The sequence below is a fragment of the Arachis ipaensis genome, chromosome B7, assembly GCF_059453495.1.
Source record: "Arachis ipaensis isolate K30076 ecotype BB chromosome B7, ASM5945349v1, whole genome shotgun sequence".
NCBI lineage: Eukaryota > Viridiplantae > Streptophyta > Magnoliopsida > Fabales > Fabaceae > Arachis > Arachis ipaensis.
Genome location: NC_142442.1, coordinates 141,451,150 through 141,465,353, shown reverse-complemented (window position 1 = coordinate 141,465,353; position 14,204 = coordinate 141,451,150). Strand labels below are relative to the sequence as shown.

The following is a 14,204-nucleotide window of genomic DNA, read 5'->3' as shown; positions in this document are numbered from 1 at the left end:
TCTTTCTTCAACCATTAATTAGATTTTAAAATTTTGCTACAAATTTTGATATAGGTAATTTATAAGAAAAATCCTTTGGTAATATTTATTTACATAAACATACTAAAAATCTAAAATTATTTTTAAATATTCAAATAATTTAGATATTAATTTTTTATTAATATTAAGCGAACTAAATATATATTTCATGGATAAATTTTTAATCTTTTATAATAAAAAAAGTATTTAATAGAGTCAAATTTTGACTCTTCGTTACATTTATTTAATTTTTTTAATTTGTTAAACACTAAATTAGTAAATAAAAAATAATTTTATTTTAATATTATCTGTAATGTAACTATCTACTTTTAATGATAATAGATTCATCAACTAAAATTGAATTGATGTGTTTCATATTGGTGCTTTTATATATCTATTATTGATTAATGTTTATGTTTTTTTTTTTTTCATTTATATACATTGGAAAGTGTGAACTAAGAAAAAAAATTAATGGGTCAAATTTTTTTATTGAGTTGGGGCAAATATTTTTTTTATGTATTCTAGATAAAATTTAATGAAAATTCAATAGGGGCACTTGCCCCCACATAGTTAAATATTGATCTGTCCCTGAGTTCGAGGATGGGTATTTGATATGGACGGAGCACGGAGAAGTGGACGAACAGAAAATTAATAGGTCTGGCTTGAATTTCAATAGGTTTGACTATCGATCAATAAGGGTTCGGGTAGAAAGAGAACTAAACATGGAAGGCATGACTTGGGAGGGTAACCAAGAGAGATACAACGAGATGGTGTTTGATTCAATAGGTGTTACAGAGCAGGAAGAGGCTAAACAAGATCCTAACCCAGAGACAAAGATATTTTATCATCTATTAGAATTTGTTGTGAGATCGTTGTTCGAGGGAAGCGTTCATTCAGAGTTGTCTACATGTGTTAGAATGATGACTATTAAGTCGGAGTCAAATCATACGTAAGAGTCTTTTGATAAGTGAGCCACTCTTTGTAACGAACTGGTACCTGTCGGGACTTCTGGCATCCCTCGAAACCACTACGAAACAAAGAAACTAGTTTCGAAATTAGGTCTAAATTCGTTGAAAATTGATTGTTGTTTGAATGGGTGTATGTTGTATTATAAGGGGGATGTAGACCTAACTGGATGCAAATTTTGTAAATCGCCTGGTTCCAAGTTGACAGAGAACAGATTGGTAAACGCCGGTTAAAGAGAGTTCCAATGAACCAGATGCACTACTTGCTCTTGATCCCTAGGCTGAAACGATTGTATGCATAAATGAGTTTGACCCCTCACATGACCTGGAATAGTAACAACAAGAGAGATGATGAAATCATGACGCACCCGTCACATAGAGAAGCCTAGAAGTATTTCGATTGGGTCCATCCTACATTTGCGAGTGAGCCGAGAAATGTTAGACTAGCTTTGTACTCTGACGAGTTATCATCGAATTCCAATTTTGGTAATGCGTACTCTTGTTGGCCTGTAGTCGTGACATTGTATAACATGAGTCCCAAAATGTGCATGAAGGACCTATACATGTTCCTAACTTTCATCATTCCTGGTCCCAACAATCCAAAGGCAAAAATAGATGTCTTTTTGCAACTCTTGGTGGATGAGTTAAAGCACTTGTGGATCCAAGGTGTCGAAACGTATGATATTTCGACGAAGGCAAAATTCCAACTACGTGTTGTGTTGATGTGGACTATTAACGACTTTTTTGCGTATGAGATGTTGTCAGGTTGGTCCACTCAGAGCCGTCTGGCATCGAAGATTTCTTGACATGGATCATCATTTTCGGTGCAACAAGGACTCGTTCAAAAAGAATACTATTGAACACCAAAAGGCACCCGCGAAGATAAGTGGTAGGCAAGTTTGGCATCATGTTAGTAGAATCCCAAAGATCATCGAAAACAGAGCCGGTTTGAGACCTCCGGGATATAGCACGGAGCATAATTGGATTAAAAGAGTATATTTTGGGAGTTACCTTATTGGAGAGACAACTTGGTTTGACATTGTCTTGATGTGATGCACATTGAGAAAAATGTGTTTGATAATATCATGCACACAGTAATGGACGATGAGCAAATAAAAGATAATGATAAGGCACGGTTAGACTTGATAGACATTTGCAGGCAGCCAGATCTGAACTTAAGGAGACTTAATAATGGGTGGTGGGCTAAACCAAAGGTGGTGTTTGCTCTAACAAAGGAACAGAGGTGAAATATTTGTAGGTGGATTAGGAGATTGAGATTTTCTAATGGTTATGCCTCTAACTTGATTAGGTGTGTAAATGTGTCACAGGGTAGGCTTGCTAGGTTGAAGAGCCATGGTTGTCACATTTTCATAGAATCTTTCCTTTAGGTCGCGTTCAGAGAACTTTCAACCAACATTTGAAAACCCCTCATAGAAATAAGTGAGTTCTTTAGGGAGTTATGTGCTACCAAACTTAACATTAATGATCTCACAGTCATGCATGAGAACATTTTTATCATACTTTGTAAGCTAGAGATGGTATTTCCTCTATTCTTTTTTGACATTATGGAACACTTAGTAGTCCACCTACCGCTCAAAGCATTACTATGTAGGCCGGTTCAATTTCAGTGGATGTACCCATTTGAAAGGATGATTGGTTCATTCAAGCGCACCGTGAAAAACAGGAGTCAAATTAAGGGTAGCATCTGCGAAGCATTCCTAGTTAAGGAAACATCCACATTTTGCTCATTCTATTTTTAGCCTCATGTTGAGTCACATAGAACAAGAATTGCAAAGAATGATGAGAAGGGAGAATTATTGTCGGTTGGAACAACATACCTAATCTTTGCTCCGGAAGGAGCTGCAATGGGTATAGGCAGTGACTACTGGTTAGAGCAGAAGAAAATTGATGTCACACATCTGCATGTGTTGCTTAACTGTGACAAGATTTCACCGGACCTCATGTGAGTTTATTAAGTCCTTGTAAATATTGTAATCATTAACATTCTAACTTCTTAATGTAATCAAAACTTCTTTATCCTATTCTATCATATAGGTTATTTCAAGAGGCAAATCGTATTACATCATCGTACAACTTTTCAGGTTAGTTCAGAGAATACGTCAGCGTGCATCTATCTAACACAATAGATTCGGAACTAGTTGTACTTATTGGGACCCAATGAATAAGGCCACTAGCTACCCGATTTACACTGTTAATGGATATCGGTTCCATACCTTACAGTGGTCGATATAGAAGAAAACAGATAACGCCGGAGTTTGGGTTCGTGGAAATTCAAGCAGTGGTCATTCTTATTGGTTTGGTGTGTTGCACAACATAGTTGAATTGGAATATTTCTGTCACACTACGTACAATGTGTGTATGTTTAAATGTGAATGGTATGATCCTAACTCGCGATAAGGAACACGAAAGTACAAGAACTACGATATCACTGAAGTTAATTTAACCAGGAAATATAGGCACTGCGATCCTTTTATTTTACCTCAAAATGCACGCGACAGGTGTACTTTTTGCCTTATCCGAGTTTATGTAAGTCTAGTTGGGTAGTTGTGGTTATGACTAAGCCAAAAGGCAGCATCGTGTTTGATGATACGATAGAGGGGTCAGGAAACTTACCAGATTGACGATCCAACTCCTTCGAAAACGGTGCTTGATACTGGTGAGCTGATCTCCTTTAGGTTTGCTGTTATGGATAATGACATCATTGACCTTAGACTACATTTCGATGCACTTCCACCAGAGAACGACGATATTCAAGAAGAATACGGAGTTGATGGCAACGAAGAAGAGGAAGACGAGTTTGATGATAATCAGGAAACTACATCTGAAGAGGAGGATGATGAACCAGAGGAAGAAGATGATGAATTTGACTAGGGTTAATGTAAATATAGTTTTGTGATATGTATTTCTTTAAGAAATTTTGCGTATCTGTAATATATGTTTCAGTGAATGTAAATATAGTTTTGCGAATGTAATATAGTTGGCATTGTTTCAGATATTTTAATTACCATCATTCGGTATTTGTAATTTAAACTTTTCGTACTTAACATTAGGTTTGAAGCACTATTTCAATTGTTAATTATCAGAGCATACTAGAAATAGACGAAAAAAGATAATTTTAAAAAAATAAAAATACTACAGTCGAAATTATTCTGACGGTAACATTATTTTTTAAAAAATTTTAAATAACATTTCCGTTGGTTTTACCGTCGGATGAATCCACTAGTAATATGGCGGGAAAACGAATGAAGCGGCGCTAAATGTTACTGTGAGATTATTCGACGGTAACATCCACCAAGATCCGTTTTCATATTCACCATATCCCGTCGCTAAATTCAACGGTAACCATTTACCGGCGAGGTTTATACCGGCTGATTATTTTCGATGGTAAATCTAACAATAAATTGATTACTGCTGGATTTATTTGACGAATCCGAAGGTACTCAATGTTTTTTTTTGTAGCATTATATGGGATAGAGAACATAATATCTTGATCAAGAAGATCTACGACCACCAGATAGCTAGACGACTTTAGCAGATAATACAGAACATTCGTGAGGGGCGCGACCACCACATGATTTGGCTCCGCCCAGATATTAAGAAGGATTTGATGTCTATTTTAGTACTGATGAGGGGTTCATGCATCGTCGTCTGATGAACAAAACTAACTGGGCTTCACCGAGGTCGTCAAAGTATACGGTGGGTCGACGACTTTAATAAAGACGAAGAGCAGACTGGTATGTAGTTTGCTAATCTTTATTAATTATTACTTGAATTAACTGTTACTTGATTTATTTTATTAGTTAGTTTTAATATGTGTAGTCCAAGTCGTTGAAGCGTGAGGCGACATTGGCGGAGCTGACGGAAAAGTTAAAGCGGCTAGAGCGTTATGCCTATCATACATGCATAAACGATGACTTGGAATTATTTTGTCACAAACAACCTAGAATTCAACCAACAACACAACTTATTAAATTTTTTAGCAGCAAAATTTTATCTATAATTAGAAACTTCCACCAAATGTAATCTTTAATTTTTTACAAATCAAACATGTTTTTAAACGATTTTAATGAAAAAATTGACAGAATTTCTCCTTCATTTAGAGACCTTCACAAAATTTTTTTATCAATTTTCAGAGAGGAAACAATTACAAACATAAATTAAAACAAAAAAATATTTAAGCAAACATCAAATCTTAGCCGTTCTAGTGCGCATCTCCTTATTACTCCGTAATTTTTCAGTAAACAAGGGGTCAAGAAGGCATCACTAGACAACTTTCTCCCATTTCCATCCAAAAACTCTATTCTAAAAAAAATCCAACATAAAACTTAAACAATTTAATATATTTAGAAATATAAAACCAACTTCAGTACTAACACGAACAACCTACGATTCAAACTAATCATGCTCAAAGAAAAATAAAATCCTAATAAAATAAAAAATTAAGTAAATTACATAAACTAAACTAAACTAATCGAAACTAACTAACTTAACATAGACTAACAAAAACAAAACACCCAAATTTCAATCATAATGTACACTAAATTAACACAAATATAATACTAAAGTAAACAAAACTAATATTAATAAATATATATTTAAAACTTAAATAAATTCTAAAATTACAACTTAAACAACACTATAATGTGATTCAAAGAGAAAAATAAAAATAAAAATATAAATAAAATTATTATTTTTTAGTATTATTAAATAAACACAAATAATATAAATATATATATATATATATATATATATATATATATATATATATATATATATATATATATATATATATATATTCTGAAACCTGGACAGTGGTGGTGGTGGCTGTAATTGCAAAAATTGGTATTAGGGTTACTTAAGGTTATTTACAAAAAAAATAAAAACAAATTATTATAGTGAATATTAGGTTAGAGTTAAGGTATACCCAGTGGTTAAAGGTGGCGCAATGGTTGGAGGTGGTGCTGGGGAGACTCGTCGGAGGGAAGGAGAGTGTGGTGGCGAGAGAGAGACAGACTATGGCAGCATCGAACGGAGTCTTCTGTGGCGACAACAGTGTGCATGATGACGAGGAAGGCAACGACGACTTGATGGAGTGGCAACGACAGTTCTCCTTTGGTGCGACAACAAGGGAGAGTGTGAAAGGAGAGAGAGAGAGAGGGATTTCGTAGAATGAGGTAGGAGGCCCTCTCGTGCCTATTATTTCAAATAACTTTCAAAATTTTCATTGAAAAAAACCGATCTAACGAGTTGATCATGACCGAAATAGTGCATTCCACTAAATTTTCTCGTCACATGTTACCATCGGATTTAGGAGCGGTTTTGTAAATTCGATAGTAATTATTGTGGGATGATAAAATTCACGTCCAGTCTGTCAGTAAAATTATTGATAAAATTCGACGATAAATCTAATGTTCTTTAGCATATTTTTTATAGTGATATTTCATATCCTTATAATGATACAATATAGATATGTAAACTTTTTTTTTCCATTTAGTAATTAAAAAGATGTTTAGGAGGAATCTAATAGGATAATACATCATTTATATTAATCTTATAGAATAATCACTTTTCAAAATCATTTATAGTTTTTGTTGATCCCCTGATTTAATTTCAGTTTTTATAAGCATATAAATTTTTTATCGGATAAACCACTAAAAATACACTTAAATAATTTTGTTGCTAACAAAAATGTGCTCAAATTTTGTTATCAATAAAAATTTTCTCAAATAATTTAAAAACGTGACAAAAATGTCTAACATTAAATATGTATTCTCAAAAACTGCTTTAGAAATTGAATTTTGATGCGATTTTTTACAAACATAATTAGAAAAATGAGATATTTTTTATTCTTAAAATTTGGTGATTTTTTGCTAAGTATATATTTTTTTTTGTGATTTTTTTGTCAACAACTAATAATACTTTTAAAAAAATAAAAATATAGAGATCAAATTTGTATCTCTTTTTTGCGTGTATTTTTTAAACAGTTATCTAAATATTATTCGTATAAAATTTTAGATCAAATACACAAGTGATTTATCAAATACAAAAGTTATTTGTCACTTATAAAAAAATAATATTCTTTTTAAATATTTTTATCATATTTTAAATTATTTAAAAATATTTTTATCAATAATAAAATTTAGATGCATTTATATCGACGACAAATTATTCGAATGCGTTTTTTGATAGTTTACCCATCTAACGATTATCAAGTTTCATTTCATTCAATTACTTGTTTTTTTAATTTATCGTATTCTCTCTCTCGAGAAGAATGATGTTTTGCGTCATATAAAAGAAATTTTTTATCGATTACTTTTAATAAAAAATAGTATATATTATTGCATTCTTTGTTCAGAAGGCAATGTATACATCAAACCCTTTTTGTAGACAGACATCCTTTGAATGCTCATATAAGAACACATTTGAGTTGTGATTTTTTTTTTTTTTAAACCTAAAGCAAATTATTTAAGTAAATTATGGGGTAAATGGCAGTATTAAGCCAGCTTGCATCAAAATTTATATGATTAAGTCAAACGAAAAAATGAGACATGGATCAACCAAAAACATGTCTCTATATAATTCGAATCAAACTTATTTGAACTAAAAAGTTAGATAATTCGAATCAACCCCCTTCAAATGAGTGAGGGAGTTTGTAGTGTGAATAGTTCAAATCACACTGATTCGAACCATGCAAGGTGAAGTTCGAATAAAAACGATTCACACTTGCAAACTATTCACACTGCATGGTTCAAATAAGTGTGATTCGAACTATTCATACCGCAAATTTTCTCACTAATTTGAATAAGGTTGATTCGAACTATTCACACTGTAAACTTCCTTACTAATTCGAACATGGTTGATTCAAATTACTAAGCTTTTTAGTTCGAATATATTTGATTCGAATTATATAAAAATATGCTTTTGGTTGATCCATGTCTCACTTTTTTGTTTGACTTAATCATATAAATTCTGATGCAAACTGGCTTAATACTGTCATTTATCCCAAAAATGAGTATCTAAAAAAGGGGAATACTCTTCATGCATGGAGAAACGAAATACTATATAACAAGAACACATGATAATATATATCTCTCCAAGCCTCCTAGATCTCCAAACACATAGTGTTAGATTATTAGGAGTTATGGATTTCTTTCTTGATAAATTTTTATTCTGAATTTTTTATACACTTTTAACTTTAGATTAAGACTTAAGTGAAGAATTCAAAGTTGATTTTTAATGGAAAAAATATTTTAATTTAAAAAAGAAATGTTTAGAGACGCCTAAATATGTTTTGAAACTCAAGTGAACACTTAATCGCCTAAATATTTCTTATTTTCATTTTCTATATATTATTTTTAATTTTTTACATTTTAAGAAATGTGATTAGTTTGTTGAAACGTGTTTTATCTTCAAATATTGGAAATATGCGTGTTTTAGCTATTTTCAAATTTTATTTTTAATTTTAAAACTAGAAATAACATAATTATATTTTAATAAAATTATAAAAGTTATGAATATATTTTAGTTTGCTAATTTAGTTAATCTGCTACAAATAATTGTATTATGTTATTAGTTTGATTATATTAATTCAAATCAAAGAAATAATTTAAGAAAGATTGCCATTAAAAAATTATCATTTATATATCCAGTGATATTGGTACAAGACAAATAAAAATAAAATAAAATTTGGAACTAAAGGAAAAAGAAAGATAAGCAAACATTTTTTCAAAATTCTTTTTCATTTTTACTGAAAATAAAATTTAAGATAAGCAAACCAATCACGCCGTAACTGCTTTGTAAGCTAAGTGAAAGATGCATGATTGGTTACTATTTTAATTTTGACTGCGGATATTTTTGGTTTCATCCATGAAAAAGAACTGTAAATATTGATTCAACAATGCAATAGCCATAAAAATAATATATAATAATCGTTCAAATGGTTGACATTATTAATTTTATTCGTTTTTGTTTTTGGAACATTATTGTGAATGAAAATTAAAAGTAGGTGATCATACAAACTGTAAGCAAAATTTATTATTTTCACTTTTTATTTTGTTTTAAAAATTCATAAAAATAAAATATACAAAAAGGTGAAAAACATAAACTAAACAAACCATAAACATTCTAGTCAATATTTCTATTATTGGATGGAAGTCACTTAGATAAAGATGTCTAAAATATTTTTTTTAAAGATATTTTTTAATATTTAAAATTTAACACATATAATCGATTAAATCGTGTTATTTTTATCAAAATTAGATCAGACAAATTAATTTGACCAAAAAATGGTGACGACAGAAAAAAAAAAGGCTAGAATTTAAGATTTTCAAAATTAATATATATAATAAAAGTATTTTATTTATTTTTTATAATAAGGGTATTGTAGTCATTTTTTATAAAAAATAATATTAATTTAGACCTATTTAAAATTTGATTCACCATTTTTTGGTCAAATTAATTTGTCTGATCTAATTTTAATAAAAATAACACAATTTAATCGATTATATGTATTAAATTTTAATTATTAAAAAATATTTAAAAAAAAAGACTTTTTAAAAGCCTTTATCGGAGTGACTCTCTTATTGGATAGGCTAAATAAATAAATAATAATAATAATAATAATAATAATAATAATAATAATAATAATAATAATAATAATAATAATAATAATAATAATAATAATACCGACAACGAAAATAATTTATTTTGTAGACAAAGATAATACATGATTAAGACACCGAAAAAAAAAACATGATTCAATATCTTTATAAAACTTATTTATACTAAAAATTAATACAAATTAAATGGTTTTTGAAAAAAAAATACAATTTTTTGGTAAGAGAAATCATCAACAACAATTACAAGTTTTCCTTGTTTATTGAAGGAGAAATTTATTATTTGTTATAAATTATTTTTCATGCACAAATTATTTACATGATAATTTAATATATGTCGGTCATTTTAGATAATTATTCATATAAAAAAATATTATTTTAATTAAATACTGACGTTTTAAATTTTTTATTTTAGTCTTAAAAAATTGCAAAAATATTAATATTGTCTTACAGTTAAATTTGATATCAATAATTAACATATTTAAGAGTCAATATATCGTTTAGTTTCAATACGTAGATAAAATTAACACACTAATAATTACTAATATAAAAAATTTTTCGTTAATTATTCAAGTAAAATTTAATAAGGGAATAATATTAAATTCGTTTAAAATTTTTTAAAATTCAAATAAAATTTGATCCAAACATTAAAAACTAAATTAATACTTTATCCATATAAAAAATAATTATTTTTATTTAATAGCGAGGTATATGAAAATAAAATTGTATCTATTATTGGCATAATATAACAAGAGATAATGATTGTTAGTGATATTGGTATTATAGAGATTCTCATGCATTCAAATAAAGCAAAAATCAAGGAACACTCTGTTTCAGCGAAGACTCAACAGATCAGAGATCCTACTTTCATTCTAAAAAAGGTTTCTAACTCTTCAGACAGTAACTTAAATAACTTCCTCCTCATATCACTTTTGTGTTTCAAGAACACAACCAATTAGCGCGTATTCAATTCAATTCAGGATCAGGAACAAGATCTGATTCTAGATGGACATTGAAGAAGAAGCAGCGTCTAACGTTGTTCCCGCCACACACAAAAGTGTCGAAGTCGATGATGATGGCAGATCCAAAAGAACCGGTTTGCGATCTCTCTCTCTTCTAATTAATTACTCTTCTTTCTTTTTCTTTTCTCTTCATTTTCTTTTAGTTATCTTCTTCACCATGTCTCCGATCCTCATCCTAAGGATGAATAATTGAATATCATGCAAACTTCGAAGGAAAAAAAATATTTTATGCTAATTGTATTATTAAATTTTTAAAAAACGGTTTCGCGTTGAGGAATTTGAATAATATGCATAAGTTCTTACGATTAAATCACACTACTCTTAAGTTTAAGGTAACCAATCATGTAATCGTTTTGAATGGAAATAGAACCTTCCATATCGTGCATGCCTAACAATTTTCTATTTCTTAAACAATATAAGAACTTTAATGCATTTAATATCACAAAAAAAATAAATAGTATATGAATACAAAAAATCAATGATATATATTATTTTAAATATTTTTAATGTATATTTTATATTTCAATGTGTATTCTACACATGTTACTAATTTTTAACATGCATGTAAAATAGTTGAAAAAACATTGCTATTTTTAAGAAAAAAAAATATTTTATCAAAGCATATTATATTTGAATTTTTTTTCTTTATTTCTAGAGTTTAATTTTGGTGTATTTACATCGTTTTATACAGTTGTACGCGGTCAATATAAAGGGTAGTTATTTTTATTTATGTAGCGTTACTTAATTTTTTTTTTTTTTTACCAAAGATAGGAGACTCGAACCCGCAACCTCTTAATTGAGTATGGAGAGACTATGCTATTTGAGCTATTACTCATTGGCAGCGTTAAAATTAAAATTAAATTTTTATTTCTAAAGCAAATTTTGCTTGTCATATGGAGTATCTTGTAAACCTGTATAACAATTCCTCAGAAGAAAATCAGAAAGAACAGTGCACTAGGTACCTGAACTTTGCTAATTATTAAAACACATATTTGCCTAATAAAAATATGAATCTATTCAATAAAAATTAATTTTATATTTACTTTGATGAAAATTGAAGACTATATTAAGAATTTTCTTAACATAGGATTTAAATCTTCTCATGTTTTATCATGTATCCATTTTAACCGTACCTTTGATTATAATTGATTGTTTATCTTTTTTGTTATATCTATTGTTTATACTGTTAATATATCAAAAATTAAATTCTAAAAACAATTATCTGTAAATTTTCACCAATTTATTTATACGTGCAGGGGATGTATTGACGGCAACAACACACATAATAACAGTGGTAATTGGGGCAGGAGTGTTGGCACTTGCATGGGCCATGGCCCAACTTGGATGGATAGCAGGCATTGGCATTATGATTGCATGTTCATGCATCTCCATTCTCACTTACAATTTCATAGCTGATTGTTATAGATATCCTGATCCTGTTACTGGCAAGAGGAACTACACTTATATGCAAGCCGTCAACTCATATTTAGGTATTTTTTTTTTCTAGTTGGGAGCAAGAGAAATACTTTTATAAAATTGCGTACATATTTTAATGAATTTCTGAATCTCAAATGGATAAATAGGTGGGAAAATGCATGTGTTTTGTGGATTGATCCTATATGGGAAGCTGGCTGGTGTGACAGTGGGATATGCAATCACCACTTCAACAAGTTTGGTGTAAGTTACAAAAATTCAGAAACTAATAACATCTATATAATAATTAAAAGCACTACCTTGAATCTATTTATTAAGTGTGTGCATGTGACAGGGCTATAAAGAAAGCAATTTGCTTCCATGAAAAAGGCCACGATGCTTATTGCAAGTTTTCAAATAATCCCTACATGATTGGTTTTGGGATTGGGCAAATATTCTTGTCCCAAATTCCAGACTTCCACAAATTGACATGGCTCTCAACCATTGCTGCTATCACCTCTTTTGGTTATGCATTTATTGGAAGTGGACTTTCCCTAGCAGTGCTGCTCTCAGGTTATTACTTGTACCTATATTCTGAACGGAGCTTACATTCAAACACTAAAATGAAAAAAAGATATGTTGAGATCAAGTGACCGCTCAAAGATCATCCAAAAGTATCATTATTTTAATATTTAAAAGACATTTTGGGTATGAGCAGGAAAAGGACAAGCAACTAGTTTAACTGGAGTCAAAGTTGGAGCAGAGGTGACTGAAGCAGATAAAATTTGGAGGGTCTTTAGTGCTATGGGAAACATTGCACTTGCTTGTTCTTTTGCCACTGTTGTTTATGACATCATGGTAATAAATCTCACTATGTTACTTGTACTTATTTTATCCTATACAGGATTATAAAAAATGGGTACTAACGGCATTATTTAATTTCATGGTGTTTAATATATTTAGGACACATTGAAATCAGATCCACCGGAGAACCAACAAATGAAGAAGGCAAATGTTGTAGGGATCAGTATGATGACAGTATTGTTCCTTGCATGTGGTGGACTTGGCTATGCTGCTTTTGGGGAACACACACCAGGCAACATCCTCACTGGCTTTGGATTCTATGAGCCCTTTTGGTTGGTTGCTCTTGGTAATGTTTTCATTGTCATTCACATTGTGGGAGCATATCAGGTTTGATATCATTCCTATTATTTCTTCAAAGATTTCTTAGTATATCAATTTTGTCAACTTGAATAATCACATGAATATGATGTGACAGGTGATGGCTCAACCATTTTTTCGCATAGTTGAGATGGGTGCTAACATAATGTGGCCACATTCAGATTTCATAAACAAAGAACACCCAACAAAATTGTGGATCTTCAAATTCAGGTTGAACATGTTTAGGTTAGTTTGGAGGACAATATTCGTTGTAATTGGGACAATAATTGCCATGGCCATGCCATTCTTCCACGCATTTCTTGCCCTACTTGGAGCAATTGGGTTTTGGCCACTCATTGTGTTTTTCCCCATACAAATGCACATTGCTCAGAGGAACATAAAAGTAGCTTCGTTAAAGTGGTATGCACTCCAACTTTTGAATTTCACATGCTTCCTTATTACGGTGCTTGCAGCAATTGGTTCCATTCGTGAGATCAGCAAGAATATCAGCAAATACAGGATATTCACCTATAAACAATAATAGTTCATAGTACATTTGGAAACAATAATAGAGATTTTGTAGTATTTTCTTATCTTGCCGTGCTTCAAAAGGACCTGAGTGGAGAAAACTAGTCGATCAGTAATAACCATGCATGATTAAATTCTTGTCACTACTAATTGATCTTAGTTGCAATATATGAAGTACTATTTATAGTTTGACATTCAAAAATTGAATAAGCTAAAACGATAAAAATATAGAGATTGAATTAAATTCCGCTAAAATGAAAAAGCCGATAAAATGAGAATTTAGTCATTTTTGAATTAAGACAGTAATATTCACATATGATAAAAATTACAAAATCAATGATAATTAACTCTTTTTTTTTTTTTTGTAACTTTACAATTTTTCTTATTTTAGTGGATTTTTTTCCATAGAGATTAGTGCAACATATTAATTAGTTATGGGAACGGTTAGTAACAAGTTAATC

The 14,204-nt window shown here is 30.2% G+C and overlaps 1 protein-coding gene across 2 annotated transcripts; it reads left to right on the top strand.

The window, feature by feature from the left end:
* Nucleotides 1–10,372: 10,372 nt before the first annotated feature.
* On the top strand, nucleotides 10,373–13,937 carry LOC107606284 (amino acid permease 8-like). Of its 2 annotated transcripts, XM_021106580.2 has the most exons (8): nucleotides 10,373–10,500; nucleotides 10,600–10,715; nucleotides 11,898–12,131; nucleotides 12,225–12,318; nucleotides 12,410–12,627; nucleotides 12,773–12,912; nucleotides 13,018–13,245; nucleotides 13,334–13,937. In XM_021106580.2, the coding sequence occupies exons 2-8, from the start codon at nucleotides 10,625–10,627 to the stop codon at nucleotides 13,754–13,756; spliced, it is 1,428 nt and encodes a 475-aa protein (XP_020962239.1). In that variant the 5' UTR covers nucleotides 10,373–10,500; nucleotides 10,600–10,624; the 3' UTR covers nucleotides 13,757–13,937. The 2 variants fall into 2 exon arrangements, with proteins under 2 accessions (XP_020962239.1, XP_016163810.1); XM_016308324.3 differs by having other exon boundaries at nucleotides 10,438–10,715.
* Nucleotides 13,938–14,204: the final 267 nt, after the last annotated feature.